Consider the following 21303-nt stretch of genomic DNA (forward strand, 5'->3'; position numbering starts at 1 on the left):
CAACAGCCATTTCCTCTTCTCTCCCCTCTATCCATTGAGACAGGGGGGCAAGGAAACCCCTCATTGGATGTGATGGATGACATGCAGGCGGAACTAAATGGCTAATGTATGAATGGCTATGAGGGCAGAGGGGATTCAGATTCCCATGGTAACGCTGAGGGGGCGGGAACAGAACAAGGAAGTGTTTGTATGTGTCTTCGGGCATTGGTGTCAGACCGATGGGATCATTTGTGTTTCAACAAACAGCAGCCCCGGCATTCTATAAAGCTGAGGGATGGGGTATGTGTATAGGTATACCATTAATGGAAAGGACAATTAAACAGCTATAAATATTGCAGATTGCACCTTGAATGTCTCTGTTAAGGCATACAGGTACAGACACTTCACCTACTCGCCCTTCATGTTTGTGTCTGTGTCTTCTCATTCCAATGGGATGTGCTGGAACCTATTAGATGCACAACATAACCAAAAGTATGTGGAACATTGCTGAAGGGACTTGCTACCATTCAGCGAGAAGAGCATAAGTGAGGTTGGGCACTGATGTTGGGCGATTAGTCCTGGCTCACAGTCAGCGTTCCAATTCATTCCAAAGGTGTACGATGGGGTTGAGGTCAGGGCTCTGTTCAGGTCAGACAAGTTCTTCCACACCGATCTCGACAAAACATTTCTGTATGAACCTTGCTTTGTCCACGGGGACACTGTCATGCTGAAACAGGAAAGGGCCTTCACCAAACTGTTACTTCAAAGTTAGAAACATAGAATTGTAGCATTCAGATTTCCCATCACAGGAACAAACGGGCCTAGCCCGAACCATGAAAAACAGCCCCAGACCATTATTCCTCCTCCACAAAACTTTACAGTTGGGACTATGCATTCAGGCAGGTAGCATTCTCCTGGCATCCACCAAACCCATATTCGTCCGTCGGCCTGCCAGATGGTGAAGCGTGATTCATCACTCCAGAGAATGTGTTTCCACGGCGGTGGTGAGCTTTACACCACTCCAGCAGACACTTTGCGTTGCGCATGGCAATCTTATGCTTATGTGCGGCTGCTCAGCCATGGAAACCCATTTCATGAAGCTCCCAGCTCCCAGTTATTGTGCTGACTTTGCTTCCAGTGGCAGTTTGGAACTTGGTAGTGAATTTTGCAACTGAGGACAGACTATTTTTACATGCTATGCTTTATAGCACTCAGCGGTCCCATTTTGTGAGCTTGTATGGCCTACCACTTCGCTGCTGAGCCGTTGTTGCTCCTAGACGTTTCCATTTCACAATAACAGGACTTACAGTTGACCGGGTCAACTCTAGCAGGGCAGACATTTTATGAACAGACTTGCTGGAAATGTAGCATCCTATGACGGTGCCATGTTGAAAGTCACTGAGCTCTTCAGTAAGGACATTCTGCTGCTAATGTTTGTCTATTGCATGGCTGTGTGCTCGATTTTATACACCTGTCAGCAACGGGTGGGGCTGAAATAGCAGAATCCACTAACTTGAATGGGTGTCAACATACGTTTGTATATATAGTGTACATCCAGTACATATACAACATATTCTTGAAACCATTAGGAATGTGTAGACTGAGAAAGAAAGAAATCATACCAATGTTTCCATTTAAATGTTTTATTATTTCAAAAGGAAATACCCTGACCCTGGATATAGAAATGTACAGTAACCTGGGTGAAATAGATTCAAATACAGTTATTTCATTTACAGATCAAACTACTATAAGATGTCGGTTGGTTTTTCAGGCACTTAGAATTACAAAAGTCTGTTTTATTTTCTTCACACTACACAAGAACTGAATTCTTTGGTCCTTACGTTTTTAAGGAAAAGGCCATTTGAAACCACAGTCAGAACAGAATACAGCTTCCTGGTTTCTTATTTACATTTCCTTTTATGGATCCAAATATACTTCAAGTCCCCTATCAAGACTGGGAAGCTGAAAAGTTCTTCCGTCACATTTCAACCATTCTACACACATCAAAATAGACCACCAGTCTTCATCGTACATATATCAAAAGAAGCCAACGCTTCAGAACAGAAAAGAACAAACATCATAACAACGGCTCAAATCAGATTTACAGCAGTATTCATTGATATAATTTAGTGGGATGGGTTGCAACTGAAGATTTGGCAAAAAGATACAATACAATTTTTCATTTTTTTGGTCCTCAGTGGACGTTGTCCTCAAGTCTCCCACAAGAAGCCATTTTGCTACAGGTGGACTGAGCAAAGCACTCTATCGAACTGCTCAGCTCACGTTACTATAAGACAGAGGGTGCGTCTACAATGGCACCCTATTCCCTATATAGTTTCCTGGTAATATAAAGTAGTGCACTACGTAGGGAATAGGCTACCATTTGGGAAACTAGAAGCTTAAAAAAAACATAGTCCCCTTACGCTCCACTGATCCACCTCATTTAGCTACAAGGCAGCCATGTCCTGTGGTAAGAGTTACTATACGAGCTACTCATGGGCGACTGGACCCTCGCTATGTAGTAGTTACTGAAGTTGACGTCTCTGACATAAGGCGCCGGCTGGTAGTAACAGGTGATGTTAGCCAGGGCCGGGATGGCGTTCTGCTCTGCCATGGCCCGTAGTGCCAGTGCCGAGATCAGTGCCAGTGTCTGGCGGCGCTCGTGTCCCATCAGGCACACGGTGCTCTCGTCCACCACATGCCGCAGCGTCACCAGGCAGTCGTAGCGCTTGTCCTCCATGCCATTGAAGTGGTTCTGGAGATATGCCTCCAGCTTCCGCTGCTGCTCGCCAATGTCCGGGAAGTCGATGAAGAAGCGTGAGCACATATAGCGCTGCAGAAGCTTCATCTGAGCCTCTGAGTCCGGTTTAAATCCCCGCACTAGCAGGTGGCAGTACTTCAGCAGTCCTCCGCCCCGGATCTCCTCGGGGCTGCGCGTGGCTATGGTCCTGGTGCGGAGGTGTCCCAGGGCCTCCTGGAAGTCCCCGTACATGCTCTCTCCGACCACAGTGGGGTGGAAGCTCTCAGACATGGACATGGCCGTCTCTGAGCAGCGGTCGAACAGCAGCAGTGAGTCCAGGCCGATCTGGAACGAGTCCACACTGAACTCAAACTGCCTTCGGAGCGATTCCACAAACTTCAGCTCCACATTCTTCCCCGTGTTGTTGGAGAGGGAGATCAGGCTCCAGCGGTCTGTGTCGTTGCATACCTTCACCAGCTTCTGGACGTAGGCCTCTTTGAGGGTCATGGGCGAGACACGGCTGAGCCCCGGAGGTAGGAAGTCCACCAGGCTGTCCAGGACCACGTCTTTGACCACACGAAAGGTATTGTCATCAGTCAAGTTCAGGCCGAAGATGAGGTCCAAGTCCTTGTAGCCCAGGCCTGTGTCCTGGTGGAGCACATAACTGGCTGCTGAACCGTTCAGCTTCACATCTCGGACCACCACACCACGCTCCTGCAGTCGCGCCCGAACCACCTGCACAAGAGAGACAGAGACATGGGTGAGTGATCTGAGAGATACTATTAGAAAGACACTTCATTGTCGATTTTCTTTTCCAATCAAATACGTTTTTTAGTCATTTGTTTTCTTGCAATTGATCTGAGAAAGCAGGTCATTCCTGGAGGACCGAGTGTCTGCTGGTTTTGGGCATTTCCTTTCATTTTGTGTCCAACTAAGACCTAGACAACAGGTGAGGGAAGTTCCTACCTAATCAGTGGCATTAATTGATCAATCAAGTACAAGCGAGGAGTGAAAACCTGCAGACAGCCCTCCATGGAATGAGTTTGACATCTGTGTGATAGAGAGATAACATGCCACTGCAAGTCGAAACGTTGCTATAATGGTCAATGCCTCTTCTTTTGAAATGGTAATATTTCCATTTCAATCAAGGAATGGTTCACCTAGCTTTCAGCCAATGTTCGTAACAGTAAAGACAAAATAATAGCATACAATAATTTGTTGTGTGGATGAGAATAGAGAGGGACTCCATTATCCATTTGATATTTTAAGTAGAAATTGTGAACCAATATTGAATTTGAAAAGCCTGTTATATTAAATGAAGTTCCTTATACCAGACTGAGAAGTCAATAAATTCTTTCTAAAAAAAGAATTCAACATTTTGACATGTCTCTTCATCAACCCCATGTCAGTTCTAGGAAGATTTCAACCCACTAAATCCAAAAATCATCTTTCTGAAGATGATTATTTATTTCATGTGATTGGTGACTCATTTACATCTGTCCCTCATTTGAAGGTCAGCTCCGTTAAGTGAACTTAACTATCATTTTAATATGGTGAAGCTACTCTTTAAAAAAAAAAAAATTTCACGAGAAATATTGAACATCTAATAGCTGGTTCTACTCTTTTGGACAATCTTCTGGTATTTTGTGGTGGAAAACTGAGCGGGTTGAGTACAACACATCAAGCCTTTTACCTATAGATAGACAGGCTAGAAATGTTTTATCAATTTAATTTAGTTTTTGTGAAGCTTGCATTCAATTGCCACTCCCAGTTGCAAACAACAAGCTTCCCCCTGTCATGAGGGGATTCATGGCTGATTTATGATGGAATTGGCAATCATGTTATGGTCAACCCTGCTACTTTACTATTGTCATTTTTTAAATTGAACCTCTTGAAATGAGAAAACATGTTCCTGAACATGTGCTCATTATGACAGAATACTAAAATGAAGTGGAATCAAGTTACACTTCTTAATAGACACTGAATTGGTGGAATGACCCAAATAATGACAGGCAACAACATTAAATAACAAATTTAATCATTCATTTGTTTTTCCAATGCACAGCCTTTTAATTTGATCATGAACTCCCTATTTTCATAAAAAATACAAATATCTCTCTTTCTCTTATCCAGAGAGATGACACTGGAGAAATTAAAACCCTCTGACTGGACAATAATATCCCCTATGCTTGCCAGCTACTTTAAAGTCCCTTGTCCTACATATAGTCTCTAGCTTGTAAAAAGCCCACAATACAGAGTTACTGTAGCTCAGCTGAATGAAGATCGGGTGGACCTAAAGTCCCCTTAGTTATGCATGGAGAATCAGAGATATCTCTGTGGGACACAGCAAGCCAGGGCTTGTATTTTTGTCTCTAACTTCAGGAGGAACTCCAGCTGACCTGAAGATTATCTAGAAGAAAACGTACAAATCTGTGTGACGTAGACAAATGGGGTTGGGTTGTGAACTTATAAAAACTCTGGTATGATTGTGCCAACATACTTGGCAAAGATATGGTTCATGAGCTTATTGGGTCACAGAACAGAACTGTCAGGGGTGGATCCTGGAGTTAAGGGAAACTGCTGAAGCTAAGAAAAGGCAGCTGAGATATTTCAAGCCTCCTGACTGTTACAGCTCTCCAAAGAGGAAATCAAGAAACTGGGACAATCCTTAACAGGCATGACCATGGTTACCAAGTACACACACTTGGTATATTTATCCAGACACTGATCCAAGTTTTCAACCAGGTATCTAGTCTGTATACGTACACATTCACACAATCCCTTCCAGGTCGGATCAAGTTTGCAAGTTAAGCCTAAGACAGACATTACAACATAAGCTATCCACTTTCCCTACTATCAAAATACCTCTTTCATGCAGTTGTTGTCCACAACTTTGCTACAGTGCCAACATTTCATTAAAAATATGTATATCTGTATGAGTCACCACCCACAGTGAAATATGGTTTTAACCAGCTCAGGATAGGAATGTTTCCTGACCCACTGGACACAAACTGGTTGAATCAACGTTGTTTCCACCTCATTTCAATGAAATCACGTTGAACCAACGTGGAGTAGACGTTGAATTGGCATCTGTGCCCAAAGGGGAGCATGTACTTTTGTTTCGCAAAACACACGCACGCATGCACATACACCCACACGCATAGACACACTCACACACACAAAGCTGTGTCTGAGGAATTAGGTTATGTTGGCTTCACCACTATGCTAGGAAAGGAGAGTATCCTGCCAAGTCTCTGCTGCCTGACTTATGTAGCTAGATCCCCATTCATGAATTTAGGTAACGGCCTCCTGCCTACCAACCTAAAAACAAAGGCAGGCTAAAAAACAGACTAATTGAAACATGCATAATATGTGTGTTGGGCTTCTTCTCTTCCCAAACTATTGCATCTTTTCAGGCCTTAATTGTAACCTCCTTTAAAGAATGTTGATTTTCAAAGCCAGTCCTTTTTAGGGGTGGAAATAATAGAGAATTGATTTTTCCAATAAAAGCACTTTAAGGAGCCCTGCTGTGCACATCTGTGTTGTGTTCCAATGAGAAAAGCAATCCGTTTCTATTGGTAAACCTCTAGACAGATGATACCCTCTGGACAGATGGTCACTAATAAAAACATTCAGAATATTAAAAACATCCTAAATATTCTGTGAAAACCAGAATATATATGAATCAATTCCCATAGTCCTTGGAATAATCAACGTTGCATATATAGGAATTTATTGTATGGTTCAATGAATACAAATGAATATGTATGTCTATTGGAATTAGGTTGAACTAAGCTAAGAGCAGTATTAATTATACACTAAACCAAAATATAAAAGCAACATGTAAAGTGTTAGTCCCATGTTTCATGAGCTGAAATAAAAGATCCCAGAAATTCTCAAAATGCACAAAAATATTATTCCTCTCAAATTTTCTGCACAAATTTGTTACATCCCTGTTAGTGAGCATTTCTCCTTTGCCAAGATAATCCATCCACCTGACAGGAGTGGCATATCAAGAAGCTGATTAAACAGCATAATCATTACACAGGTGCACCTTGTGCTGGGGACAATAAAAGGCCACTCTAAAATGTGCAGTTTTGTCACACAACACATTGCCAGAGGTTTCTCAAGTTTTGAGGGAGCGTGCATTTGGCATGCTGGCTGCAGGGATGTGCACCAGAGCTTTTGAAAGAGAATTGAATGTTAATTTCTCTACCATAAGCCGCCTCCAACCTCAGACCACTTGTATGGCATTGTGTAGGCGAGCGGTTTGCTTATGTCAACATTATGAACAGAGTACCCCATGTTGGCGGTGGGTTTTTGTATGGGCAGACATAAGCTACGGACCATGAACACAATGGCATTTTATCAATGGGAATTTGAGCGCACAGAAATACCGTGATGAGATCCTGAGGCCCATTGTTGTGCCATTCATCTGCCACCATCACCTCATGTTTCAGCATGAAAATGTACAGTCTCATGTCGCAAGGATCTGTACACAATTCCTGGAAGCTGAAAATGTCCCAGTTCTTCCATGCATTCCATGCATACTCACCAGACATGTCAACCATTGAGCATGTTTGGGATGCTCTGGATCAATGTGTACGACAGCATGTTACAGTTCCCACTAATATCCAGCAACTTTGTGCAGCCATTGAAGAGGAGTGGGACAACATTCCACAGTCCACAATCAACAGCTTGATCAACTCTATGTAAAGGAGGTGTGCCGCGCTACATGACGAAAATGGTGGTCACACCAGATACAGACTGGTTTTCTGATCTACGCCCCTACTTTTTTAAAAAGGTATCTGTGACCAACAGATGCATATCCCAGTCACGTGAAATCCATAGATTAGTGCCTAAATTAATGTATTTCAATTGACTGATTTCCTTAACTGTAACTCAGTCAAATATTTTTAATTGTTGCATGTTGCATTTATATTTTTGTTGTTTATTTTTATATTCAGTATAATAAACAGTAAGAACTGCCTTACTAAATATAGGGTTGGGCAGAGGGTATCAACCCATGATGAGACCATTCAGATAGTCATACATACTGCTAGCCTGAAACAAATGATGAGGAGGATGTATTTTCCTTATATGGGCTGTTTTATATTTTACTGAGTACAAGGACAAGTAGGTCTAACTGAATGGAATAGGTCAACCTGAAAGACCCCCTTATAATGTCTTATAACACAAAAGGGTCTCCCAAAGTAAGAAGTAACCCCCTTCTTCCACCTCTTCTCCAAAAGTAGGCCATTCCATTCCTGCATTACGCAACAAGCACCTGGTGAAGTTGAGCGGAACATTTCCTCTCGACATCGAGCAGGAGTAGTAGACTTGTAAAAAAGCCACAAATTGACCATACGGTGGCGTTGACAATGTCTTGGCGAGGCGTTACATACGGTCTCTTTGCATTCCTACTCCAGTCTGGAGGGTTTCCTCTAGAATTGAATTTACCTCAGTCTGGCAGTAGCGTAAATAGCACCCTGTTCCCTATGTAGTGCACTACTTTTGACTAGAGCGCCATGGTAAAAAGTAGTGCACTATATAGGGAATAGGGTGCCATTTGGAACTGAACTGAATGTGTTATATTATTTCAGTGAGAAAACAGTCTCAGAAACAGCCGTTAGCCAGCTAAACCCCATGGTCCTCTAAACTCCAGTTAGAACACTGCCTGGCCTGGATAGAGAGTCACAGAAAGACCCAGCCAAGCCAAGTATATGGCATCAGTCAATTAATGAGATGTTTAGTAGTCTATGACCCTGGCATCCGGTCCAGTCAGCCCAGAAGGCAAAGACAGCCCAGTCATATTATACTCAGTCAGTAGGATAACAGGAACAGATTATGGGTTTTTCCTCAGAGGTGAATGAGTTGCCTTGCTGTGGGTGGTCACGGCACCTGAACCAGCCATTAAACTAGACTAGAAATGGTACAGCATTCATTCATAAAACTAGACTGGTGATACAGTATTCATTCAATAAATTAGACTGATGATACAGTATTCATTCATAAATCTAGAATGGTATCAGTATTTATTATCATAAAACTAGACTGGTATACAGTATTTATTACCATAAAACTAGACTGTTGATACAGTATTTATTACCATAAAACTAGACTGTTGATACAGTATTTATTGTCATAAAACTAGACTATTGATACAGTATTTATTATCATAAAACTACACTGGTATACAGTATTTATTACCATAAAACTAGACTGTTGATACAGTATTTATTACCATAAAACTAGACTGTTGATACAGTATTTATTGTCATAAAACTAGACTATTGATACAGTATTTATTATCATAAAACTACACTGGTGATACACTACTTATTTTCATAAAACTAGACTGGTGACACAGTATTTATTATCCTAAAACTAGGCCGATGATACAGTATCTATTATCATAAAACTAGGCTGATGATACAGTATTTATTATCCTATAACTAGAATAATGATACAGTATTTTATCATAAATGTAGACTGATGATACAGTATTTACTATCATAAAACTAGACTGATGATACAGTATTTATTATCATAAAACTAGACTGATGATACAGTATTTATTATCATAAAACTAGACTGGTGATACAGTATATATTATCATACAACTAGACTGGTGATACAGTATATATTATCATACAACTAGACTGGTGATACAGTATATATTATCATACAACTAGACTGGTGATACAGTATATGTTATCATACAACTAGGATAGTCCAGATTCCAAAACTACTTAATTAAACAGACTACATTCTAAAGGAAGAGAGAGAGAGAGAGAGAGAGTGAGAGAGTGAGAGAGTGAGTGGGAGAGAGAGAGAGAAAGAGAGAGAGAGAGAGATTTGAAGAAGAGAGAGAGAGAGAGAGAGATTTGAAGAAGAAAAACTAGTCAGGCATACCATTTAATTTTATGGGCCAATGTTGAGTTCAGCTGGCATTTCACCACAATTGCCTCCTTGAAAGCCAGATACAGGAAAGCACACGCCTAGATGTAGAGGTCTAACAGAGCTATACACTGTAATGTAAGACCAAACTATGTTCATGGAGACGTTTGGTGTCATTGTGTCAATCAGTCTCACCAACAATAGACCGAAAGAGGAGTTGGCTTACAATCTGGCAGGGCCCACAACAGAACCAGGTGACTGGGATAGTATTGTGGTGTGTGTGTGAGTGTGTGAGTGCTTTGGGTCTACTCTTACCACACTGACACCATGCCAACCTTGTCAAGAGTCCTGACCCACCTAGGCCCCTGTTACTGGTGTGACCAACTAGCTAATCTAGTTTCCTTATCCTGCCCCAGAAATGGAAGCCATCGCCCCCACCCAGGAAAGAAGAGCTCACTTCAAGTAAGCTCACTATGGTGAAATGAGAGCAGGAACAAAACAAAAACATAGGACAACATCTGCCTCAGGCTTTGCCCTTACTGTGTTCTACTCTATTCTAGAATCTACACCCTGAATTTGATATGAGCAAACCTGGAAAAAGTGTGTTCCCTTTCCTTGACTGGCCAAGCCAAGTAAAACAGATTAGCACTCATAGCTCTACTTCCACCCTACTGTTAACATGAAGTAATATCTGATCTGATCTGACACACTAATAAACATTCAACGTCTGGATATGTAATCTCGGCTGTATAACACCACTGGGTAGGCCTACTGGGTAGTGTGTATGTGTGTGTATGTGTGTCACAGGAGGTTGCTAAGAGGAGGACGGCTCATAATAATATCCGGAACGGAGGAAATGGAATGGCACCAAACACATGGAAACCGTGTTTTTGATGTACAGTACTAGTCAAAAGTTTGGACCCACCTACTCATTCAAGGGTTTTTCTTTATTTGTACTATTTTCAACATTGTTTAATGATAGTAAAGACAATCAAAACTCTGAAATAACACATATAGAATCATGTAGTAACCAAAAAAGTGTTAAAAAAATTCAAAATATATTTTATATTTGAAATTCTTCAAAGTAGCCACCCTTTGCCTTGATGACAGCTTTGCACAATCTCGGCATTCTCTCAACCAGCTTCACCTGGAATGCTTTTACAGGAGGTTTTATAGGAGTTCCCACATACGCTGAGCACTTGTTGGCTGGCTTTCCTTCACTCTGCCGTCCAACTCATCCCTAATCATCTCAATTGGTTTGAGGTCGGGTGATTGCGAAGGCTAGATCATCTGATACAGCACTCCATCACTCTCCTTCTTGGTCGAATAGCCCTTACACAGCCTGTTGGGGTGTTGGGTCATTGTCCTGTTGAAAAACAAATCACAGTCCCACTAAGCGCAGAATGCTGTGGAAGCCATGCTGGTTGTGTGCCTTGAATTCTAAATAAATCACAGACAGTGCCACCAGCAAAGCACCCCACACCATCACACCTCCTCTTTCATGTGTCACAGTGGGAACTACACATGTGGAGTTCATCCGTTCACCTACTCTGCGTCTCACAAAGACACAGCGGTTGGAACCAAAAATCTCAAATTTGGACTCATCAGACTAAAGGATGGATTTCCACTGGTCTAATGTCCATTGCTCATGTTTCTTGGTGCAAGCAAGTCTCTTTTTGTTATTGGTGTCTTTTAGTGGTGGTTTCTTTGCAGAAATTCAACCATGAAGGTCTGATTCACACAATCTACTCTGAACAGTTGATGTTGAGATGTGTCTGTGAAAAATTGATTTGGGTTGCAATGTCTGAGGCTTGTAACTAATGAACTTATCCTCTGCAGCAGAGGTAACTTTGGGTCTTCCTTTCCTGTGGCGGTCCTCATGAGAGCCAGTTTCATGAGAGCCAGTTTCACGCTTGATGGTTTTTGCGACTGCACTTCAAGAAACTTTCAAAGTTCTTGAAATTTTCCGGATTGATTGACCTTCATGCCTTGAAGTAATAATGGAATTATTTGGACTTGATCTTTTACCAAATAGGGCTATCTTTTGTATATCACCTCTACCTTGTCATAACACAACTGATTGGCTCAAACACAAATTACCTTTTACATTTAAAAATAAATATATTATTTTTTACCCCCTTTTCTCCTCAATTTCGTGGTATCCAATTGTTAGTAATTACTATCTTGTCTCATCGCTACAACTCCCGTACGGGCTCGGAAAAAGGTCAAAAGCCATGCGTCCTCCGAAACACAACCCAACCAAGCTGCACTGCTTCTTAACACAGCACGCATCCAACCCGGAAGCCAGCCGCACCAATGTGTCGGAGGAAACACAGTGCACCTGGTGACCTTGGTTAGTGTGCACTGCGCCCGGCCCGCCACAGGAGTCGCTGGTGCGCAATGAGACAAGGATATCCTTACCGGCCAAGCCCTCCCTAACCCGGACGACGCTAGGCCAATTGTGCGTCACCCCACGGACCTGGGACAGAGCCTGGGCACAAACCCTGAGTCCCTGGTGGCACAGCTAGCGCTGTGATGCAGTGCCCTAGACCACTGCACCACCTGGGAGGCCCCCACAAATTAACTTTTGACAAGGCACACCTGCTAATTAATTGAAATGCATTCCAGGTAACTACCTCATGAAGCTGGTTGAGAGAATGCCAAGAGTGTGCAAAGCTGTCATCATGGCAAAGGGTGGCTGCTATGAAGAATCTCAAATATAAAATATTTTTAGACTTGTTTAACACTTTTTTGGTTACAACATGATTCCATATGTGTTATTTTATAGTTTTGATGTGTTTACTATTATTCTACAATGTGTGTGTGTATGTGTGTGTGTGGAGGCCTATTGTGAAGTTCCTCAGGACTGTCAACCCATTGTGGGCTTATCTCCCCACAATCCACTGCACTAAATCAGCAACGGTGACACTTCTCTTTTACACCTCCCACGGCGCGCGCACACACACAACAATATGGAGCCACACCATAAATAGATGTTATCTAGATGACAGTTTTTCAATAAACACCCCCTATTGAGAGCCCTGTGGAACACCTCGAAGAACACATATTTCTGGCCGCAAGGGGAAAAAACATTTTGTTCCTGGGTTGGATCAGTTGGTTTTCCAGGCAGGAGAGAGGGAGGAAGGGAAAACGTCACTGAAGATGTGTACTATTGCTTACTGCCAGTGGTATGGGACTGGATGGACAGCCAGAGCCTACTGGGGACCTTTCCAGCCTGGGTGTTTTCTACGAGAACAACATGGATACAGCATACATCCTCACATAGGTCTGACCTACCAATACAGATCACAGGCCTACATTTCATTAATGAAAGCTACACGAGACAAGAGGAAACTTTTCCATTCTCAATTCCTCTATACTCTGCCCAATTGTAATTCAATATACAGTACCTTACTTTCTCTCCCTCTAAGTGTAAAAGTTGTATCGTTTTGTAGACCAATGAAATGACTCTGGTCGCAGAAGGATTGGAATGAGAAAGTGGAAAATGTCAGTTAAAGCATTAGATCATCTGCTCCTTGAGATCTCCTCCTGTCTGTTAAAGTGAATGTAAATAACCGGATTCACGAGTCATGATTCAATGCAATGGATGGTTATTACAATACCTTTAGTAGACTATTGTAAAAATACATTGTATGAGCATGCCAAAAGGACGGGCACAGAACCATATTCACAGATGGTATCTGAATATTTGAAGAATATTGGAGCTTTTTATCCTCATCCACAGCACTGAAAAATGTGCTATTATTATGCTATTACATAAATACGACATGGTTAGACTTGGAATGTTCCCAAAATACACCGCCTTCCTGACTCTACTCACTTCTCAAATTCAACTGTACAGTGCGTATGCATGTGTAGCCTATGTGCGTTAAAGTGTGCAAGCGTGAGTGCGTGCGAGCGTGTTTAAAAAAAATCTTTCACACACATTCCTGAGTTGGCTATTCATTCACTAAAGCAATTTATGATTAGACTGAATTAAATAAATATTGAACTATTTTTTTTTTAAAAGAAGGAAAATAACAGTTAGGCTATATGTGATGAGTTTGGAAGTAGGCTAGAGAAAAGCATCGTCCCTCATTATCGGACTGATTGTGGTCCAGAACTCCCCAGACCAAAGCCGTTATCTCACCTGGACTATCTGCCGAGGCTGTACGGAAAGCGTCGGGAAGTTTCCGCGTCCGTGAATAGGGACGCTCTCTCCGAGGATGGAATCCAACCTCTGCACCTGCTCCCAAGACAACACACACAACCGCCGACTCTGCTCCGACTCATCCCCGAAGGACATGATGGGACGGGGAAAGGTAGTGAAATCTTCGGTAGTGTTGGTGGATGTAGGCTATTATGGACAGTACCGAAGCAATTCCCAAAATAGGTGTTTCTTTTGAAGTTGGAATGAAACTTGAAATCTTCAATAAATCATACAAAATCGCCCTAGTTGCGTTTCTCAGATGTCACTTAGAACATACGTTTCAAAACAATCTAGGCTAAAGGTCCGAGAGTTCTGCACATATAAAACATAGATCGGTAAACTAAACCGTTTGTCATCTCCAAAACTCTCCTGCGCTGTGACTGTGAAACACTTCTAACTGTAATCCAGTTGGGAGCATATTGACGGGTTTAAAGAAAATGGGATTAACATAAACGTCCTGATTGGTTGTGCGGGAGGTTTATGAATACCTCAACATACAGAAGACTACAAGAGGCCATGCGCACACACCCACTTCCCTTGCGTCAGTAGAGGCTAGTCTGCTGCTTTCATAGGATACTTCATAGGATACCACATTGGAGCTGCCATAATACCCATTACACTTAGTGGTCAAACAGGGAAATGGTTCCAATCGTTTTCCACAATTCATTCTTCCCATAGGGGATTTTAGAAACACTTCAAATAAGGGCTGTGTTTCCTATGGGTTTACCCTGGCATGACGTTTTGATAACCATATAAATCTCTCTCCGACAATGTGACTTGTATCAATATATTTGTCTCTATTTACTCTTAGATTCAAAAAGGCTATTTAGCATCAAAGTAGACATCATGCAAAACTACAAATCCCTGAATTGTCCATTAAAATAAATGTAGCCAAATGATTCATTACTATATTTAGCTAACATTAGATAGTTAATCCAGAGATTTTTACCTTTGCCACAATTCTTCAGTCTCTTCCAGATCAACGTGGCCTTTGTAGTTATTTATGATAGCCACATGAGCAGCTAATTAACGTTTCATTTGTTGGGGGTAAATACAGGTGAGTATATTGATAAATGTCACCTTGTCCTAGAGAGATTTACATGTTTATCAAAACGTCACACCAGGGTAAAAGATTAGAAGTATTTGTTTCTGTTACAGTGTAATCTGTATCTCCATTATGTCTTTATTGGTAACCTATCATTCACACTTTACAAAACTGCCCTGACCAGCCATCAACCTCACACTCTACAGTATAATTCAGTGGTTCTCAAACTTTTTGGATCCAGGGACCTTTTGTGATAGTAAATTAATCAAGGACCCATCATCAGAACTTGAGTTTGTTAAAGGAGTTTTACTTCATGACATTGGCAGTGCATGGACTGATGAACCAAGTCTCAGGCCCTTGGAAGGAACATTGTAGCCCTTTCCTGCAGTTAAATGATGTAGTGGCCTCATGGTTTGAATGTTATTAATGATATTTTTCATAATTTTATAATTTTATAAACAGTTTTTTTAAAAGCCACAGAAAATCAGGTGTTTCTATATCAAAAGGTTTTGTTATAATACAATATTCTGTGATGTATATAAAGTGTAATATTGGGATGTAAACTCAAAATGTAGTACATTTTAAGCCCATAACCATGTGTGTGAGGTGTATACTTTTGTTGCAAAGTAGATTTGTTTAACGGGCTAGGGTCCTGTTTTCTGAATTTCCGCCTGACTGACATTCCCAAAGTAAACTACCTGTTACTCAGGCCCAGAAGCCAGGATATCCATATAATTGGTACCATTGGGTAGAAAACACTTTTACGTTTGTACTATTTAAAATAATGTGTGAGACTATAACACAATAGATATGGTAGGTGACGATCCAAAGAAAAACCACCCAGAATATTTATTTTTTGAGAACCCATGCTCTTTCAATGGAAAGTGTAGGGTCATATACAAATCCAGCTTCCAGATAGCAATTCCTATGGCTTCCACTAGATGTCAACAGTCTTTGTTCAAGGTTTCAGGCTTGTTTCTTCCCAAACGAGGAAGAATTTTGAGTTTTAGAATTGGGAGTCAGAGTTGGAAATCAGTCTGTGTGAACACGACAAAGAGGATGCGCACCTGACAATATTATGGTTTAATTACATTTTAGGGTACCTGAGGATTTAATAGAAACGTATTTTGACTTGTTTTAACAAAGTTTAGCGGTAGCTTTTTGGATTCCTTTCTCTGCATGTTGAACGAGTGGATTACTCAAATCGATGGCGCCAACTAAACTGACTTTTTGGGATGAAAAGAAGGATTTTATCTAACAAAACAACCATGCATGTTGTAGCTGGGAACCTTTGGATTGCAAGTCAGAGGAAGATCTTCAAAGAGTAAGTGAATATTTAATCGCTATTTGTGATTTTATGAAGCCTGGTTGAAAAATATTTTGATTTGGTGCACCGTCCTCAAACAATCGCATGGCATGTTTTCGCTTTAAATCCTACTGTAAAACGGACAATACAGTTAGATGAACAAGACTTTAAGTTTTTAACCGATATAAGACACTTGTATGTACCTAAATGTTTAATATCCATAATCGTTATGATTATTTATTTGAATTGCGCGCCCTACAATTTCACCGGAAGTTGTCAACAGGTGTCCCGCTAGCCCTAATAAGTTTTTAAGGCTACCAAGAAACACTCTGTGTGACCCTGATTTAGCCCACTGCAGTAAAATGTTAAAGGCCCGGCTCTTGACATAGGAGAGACATTTAGCAATTTTCAAGCTAATTTCCTTCAATTCTACACTATTTTGTCATGGGGCAGAGAGATATTTTGTTGTTACAGGTTTAAAGCTAATATCCTGCAATTCTATACATTTTACCACGAGGCAGAGATAAACCGTTGCAGTTTTAAAACTTAAATTACAGTGAATCTATGTTAAAAAACAAAACATTTTTGGGAATACATGAAAAAATGTGGATAATTGGTGGAATGCCAATATCCCAGTTAGCCTCCAGGTCCAGGGTTATTAAGAACATCAATTGTAGATTAATAATATCCCATTGTATTGCACCTTCTAAACTTATTCCATTGATCCCTTAGCGAAAATTAGTTACATCTGTTGTTGTTAATCAATGTAAAAATACATATATTTTGGGATCTGGCTGCGGACCCCTGCAGTCCGCAGACCCCACTTTAATAACGGCTGTTATAACCCCTGTTATAACCCCTGCTATAATGAAGTGTCTCAGTGTGCGCGCATGCTTGCTTGTTTGTGGAAGGTGTCAGTCTCTCCCTACCAGCCCCCCTTACCAGTCTCCCTCTACCAGTCTCCCTCTACCAGTCTCCCTCTACCAGTCTCCCTCTACCAGTCTCCCTCAACCAGTCTCCCTCAACCAGTCTCCCTCTACCAGTCTCCCTCTACCAGTCTCCCTCTACCAGTCTCCCTCTACCAGTCTCCCTCAACCAGTCTCCCTCAACCAGTCTCCCTCAACCAGTCTCCCTCAACCAGTCTCCCTCTCGAAGCTTATGAATATGAGGGGCCCTGATGAGACTAACCAAGTTGAGCCAACAAGAGGAGAGGTTGGCATCATCATGGGGTATCGTTGACCTGAGCAGCTTATTGTCAACATATTCATGGTTTCCCTGACGTGGGGAAGGCGCTTGCGTCAGTAGGCTAATAATAACCCAGAACCAGGGGCAGGAGGGCCTCTCTGTATTCTCAAGATAACCACTTGACATTCTGTCCTGACAGTGAGTGCTGGTTAACATCCGTGTCCATGTTGTTGTATAGAAGAGCACACCTATAGGGGAACACTGCAGGAGAGAGTGAAGATTTAAAGGCAAAACACATGCTTGGCCGATGTGTCTAAAGAGAAAACAGGTGTGTGTGTGTGTGTGTGTGTTTGTGTGATTTGAATGAGGAAGTGACAGTAGGTCATAGTTACAGATACTTCAGGTCATGTTAGTTACACTTCCTTTATCATCAATTGGAAACCAGGTTTCACACAGGCATCAGGAGAAAAGAGTAGTACCATCATGCTGGCATGCATGGGAGTGGCACTTCTATTCATATAGGCCATTATCAGCCTCCAACACTAGAGGCTGGAGGACGGGTCTACAGTATGTATGCTGTCGTAACCTGCTCCTCTCAAAGAGGTAGAAAAACATCATCTGAAAGGAAGGACACGTCTTTAGACCTCAGAAACCTATCCAATGGACACGTTCCATTGATGACGATGGATGCAACTTTATTGAAACGTACAGTTTTGACGATACCACAGTGGACAGTGTCATAGCGGGGCATAAAGTTAATGGATTAAGTAATAGTTCCATCAAGACCATGGAAACTTCAGGTACTCGTCCCCCCTTGGGAGATAGATCCAGAATCTCCTCATTGTCACCCATCATAATCAGCCCACATTTAGTCTATGGTTTATATGTGTATTTCTCACTATGTTGGGAGCAGTTCTTGACACAAACCGCTGCGACTGGCACTTACCAACATACCCCGTACAAAGGCACTTCAATCTGTTGCCTTGCCCATTCACCCTCCAAATGGCACGCCACTTCCTCTACACTGATTGAAGTGGATTTAACAAGTTGCATCATTAAGGGATCATAGCTTTCACCTGGATTTACCTGTTCAGTTTATACCATGGAAAGAGCAGGTGTTCATAATGTTTTGTACACTCAGTGTATACCCGTTCTGTACTAAGAGTTCAAGCAGAGTCTGTATGCCGTGTGTGTGCATGTGTGTGTTGGTTGGTGGAGGGGTGGGGTTGGATTGATGTGATGAAATAGTTCCTTGAACTATAAATCAGACACCAGTCGTCATGTTGATGATCAAACACACATCCTTACTCAACTTCGCTTGTCCGCAAAACACAGATACGCCACAGATACAGAGTTCTGTTTTCCTAGAATTTGTGATTGTCACATTAGCTTCATGTTGCACTACAGGATACCATGGCAGTAAAACAAACACACACACAACCTGGAAGGACAGAGGTGTTGGGATGATAATGTACGGTAGTGCTGGGCGTTGAAGGAATAAGGTGTTGTCCATGCTCTGTTTGGCTTGAGGCCTCATCTGAGAGAGGATGTTGCCCAGAGAGCTACGGAATAAGCAAATCAAGACCAAGTCTTATGTAACCAAAGGGTAGATGAGGAGAACGGTTGATGGGTGGATGTCTTTTAGTAATATATTTTTTCTTCTGTACTGCTCCCCTCAAGGCAAGGACGGAATGTGAACAGCATGCTAACGTCATTGACACACACAATGACATGGAGCTGTGCCACAAACAGATGTTAGCGGGATTTTAGTGTTGACAGGTAAAACAAGGAGGTTGTCAACAGAGCTTTTGTTCAAAGGAACAAAGTGGATACAATAACAGGTAATACAAGCTTACATCTCAAGGAGATAAAGAGTGTAGCCAGACAAGTTTCACATTTTGTCCTGGTTTTATTGATAGCATCAAAAAAAAACAGGTTGTTCGCTGGTGATTTATCTGTCACAGGATACAGATAAGATCATGTCCTGTTATGTTGTGTCTGGACATCAAGTGACATTTAGTTTGGTCATTTCTTACTGGAATTAACACTTCTTTATGGGCCTGGTTCTATTAGTCTGGTCTCACTTCTCTATGGGCCTGGTTCTATTAGTCTGGTCTCACTTCTCTATGGGCCTGGTTCTATTAGTCTGGTCTCACTTCTCTATGGGCCTGGTTCTATTAGTCTGGTCTCACTTCTTTATGGCCTGGTTCTATTAGTCTGGTCTCACTTCTCTATGGGCCTGGTTCTATTAGTCTGGTCTCACTTCTCTATGGGCCTGGTTCTATTAGTCTGGTCTCACTTCTCTATGGGCCTGGTTCTATTAGTCTGGTCTCACTTTTCTATGGGCCTGGTTCTATTAGTCTGGTCTCACTTCTCTATGGGCCTGGTTCTATTAGTCTGGTCTCACTTCTCTATGGGCCTGGTTCTATTAGTCTGGTCTCACTTCTTTATGGCCTGGTTCTATTAGTCTGGTCTCACTTCTCTATGGGCCTGGTTCTATTAGTCTGGTCTCACTTCTCTATGGGCCTGGTTCTATTAGTCTGGTCTCACTTCTCTATGGGCCTGGTTCTATTAGTCTGGTCTCACTTCTTTATGGGCCTGGTTCTATTAGTCTGGTCTCACTTCTCTATGGGCTTGGTTCTATTAGTCTGGTCTCACTAATAAAGGATGTTTAGTCGGTTGAGAGACAGTCAATGACATATTCAGATGAAGTGAAATGATAGATCAAGTTTATGTTAGTAATACAAGGAAATCTTACACATTAAGCAGCAAGAAAGTTCAGCATAAGTACAATAATCACACACACATAGGGCTTGATTCAGACTTAGGAAACGCACGCCTTTCCTATGCACTTCTCAGTAATTGGTATTCAGACTTAACTTATGAATGTGCATAACGGGCTTTGAAGGCATGGTTCCCTTCCCTCCCTAGGTTTAATTCAACCCCTGAAAACCCTCCCACTTGCTAGCCAACAGATTGTCTGGACTTTTCATTCAATAGGATTTTCAGTAAATGTATCTAAAGCCATCCCTTTAAAACTTCTTAGGGATAGGAGGCAGTGTTTGGATGACTGAGGTGCCCAAAGTAAACTGCCTGTTACTCAGGCCCAGAAGCCTAGGATATGCATATGCATGGTAGTATTGGATAGAAAACACTAAAGTTTCTAAAACTGTTAAAATAATGTCTGTGAGTATAACACAACTGATTTGGCAGGCGAAAACCCGAGGACAATCCATCCAGGAATTTTTTTTTTGGGGTCATTGGATTTTCCAATGCTTTTCTATGGGGAAGCCAAATTATTCGGACCCAGATTGCAGTTCCTATGGCTTCCACTAGATGTCAACAGTCTTTAGAAATTGTTCAATGTTTTTTTTAAAATGAAGAAGTAGTCGTATTCTTTCTAAGTGCATCTGTTTGGTTAGAAAATGTTTTTCATGCTTTTGTATGAGGGGCGCTGTCCTCAGATAATCGCATGGTATGTTTTCACCGTAAAGCCTTTTTGAAATCTGATAAAGCGGCTGGATTAACAGTTGAATTTGGGCATGCATTTCATCCGGACTTGAAAATACTACCCCTGTCACCAAGAAGTTAACCAGGTAGGCCAGTTGAGAACACGTTCTCATTTACAACTGTGACCTGGCTAAGACAAAGCAAAGCAGTGCGACAAAAAACAACAACACAGTGTTGCAAATGTAGTAAGATTAGGGAGGTAAGGCAATAAATAGGCCACAGAGGTGAAATAATTACAATTTAGCATTAACACTGGAGTGATAGATGTGCAGATGGTGATGTGCAAGTAGAGATACTGGGGTGCAAAAGAGCAATAAATGAATAAATAACAATATGGGAATGAGGTAGTTGGGTGTGCTAAACTGTTATGAATGGTCTGAGTTAGGCTCCAGGTTTAAACTGCTATGTATGGTCTGAGCCAGGCTCCA

General features: G+C 41.7%; 1 protein-coding gene across 1 annotated transcript; it reads right to left on the reverse strand.

Annotated features, from left to right (window-relative positions):
• Positions 1-1606: 1606 nt before the first annotated feature.
• LOC112229648 (terminal nucleotidyltransferase 5A-like) lies at positions 1607-14297 on the reverse strand. Its single transcript, XM_024401960.2, has 2 exons — positions 13770-14297; positions 1607-3454 (listed from the first exon to the last, which is right to left on the reverse strand). The coding sequence occupies exons 1-2, from the start codon at positions 13923-13925 to the stop codon at positions 2423-2425; spliced, it is 1188 nt and encodes a 395-aa protein (XP_024257728.1). The 5' UTR covers positions 13926-14297; the 3' UTR covers positions 1607-2422.
• Between the last annotated feature and the right edge of the window lie 7006 nt (positions 14298-21303).

This window comes from Oncorhynchus tshawytscha, linkage group LG31, assembly GCF_018296145.1.
Source record: "Oncorhynchus tshawytscha isolate Ot180627B linkage group LG31, Otsh_v2.0, whole genome shotgun sequence".
Classification (NCBI taxonomy): domain Eukaryota; kingdom Metazoa; phylum Chordata; class Actinopteri; order Salmoniformes; family Salmonidae; genus Oncorhynchus; species Oncorhynchus tshawytscha.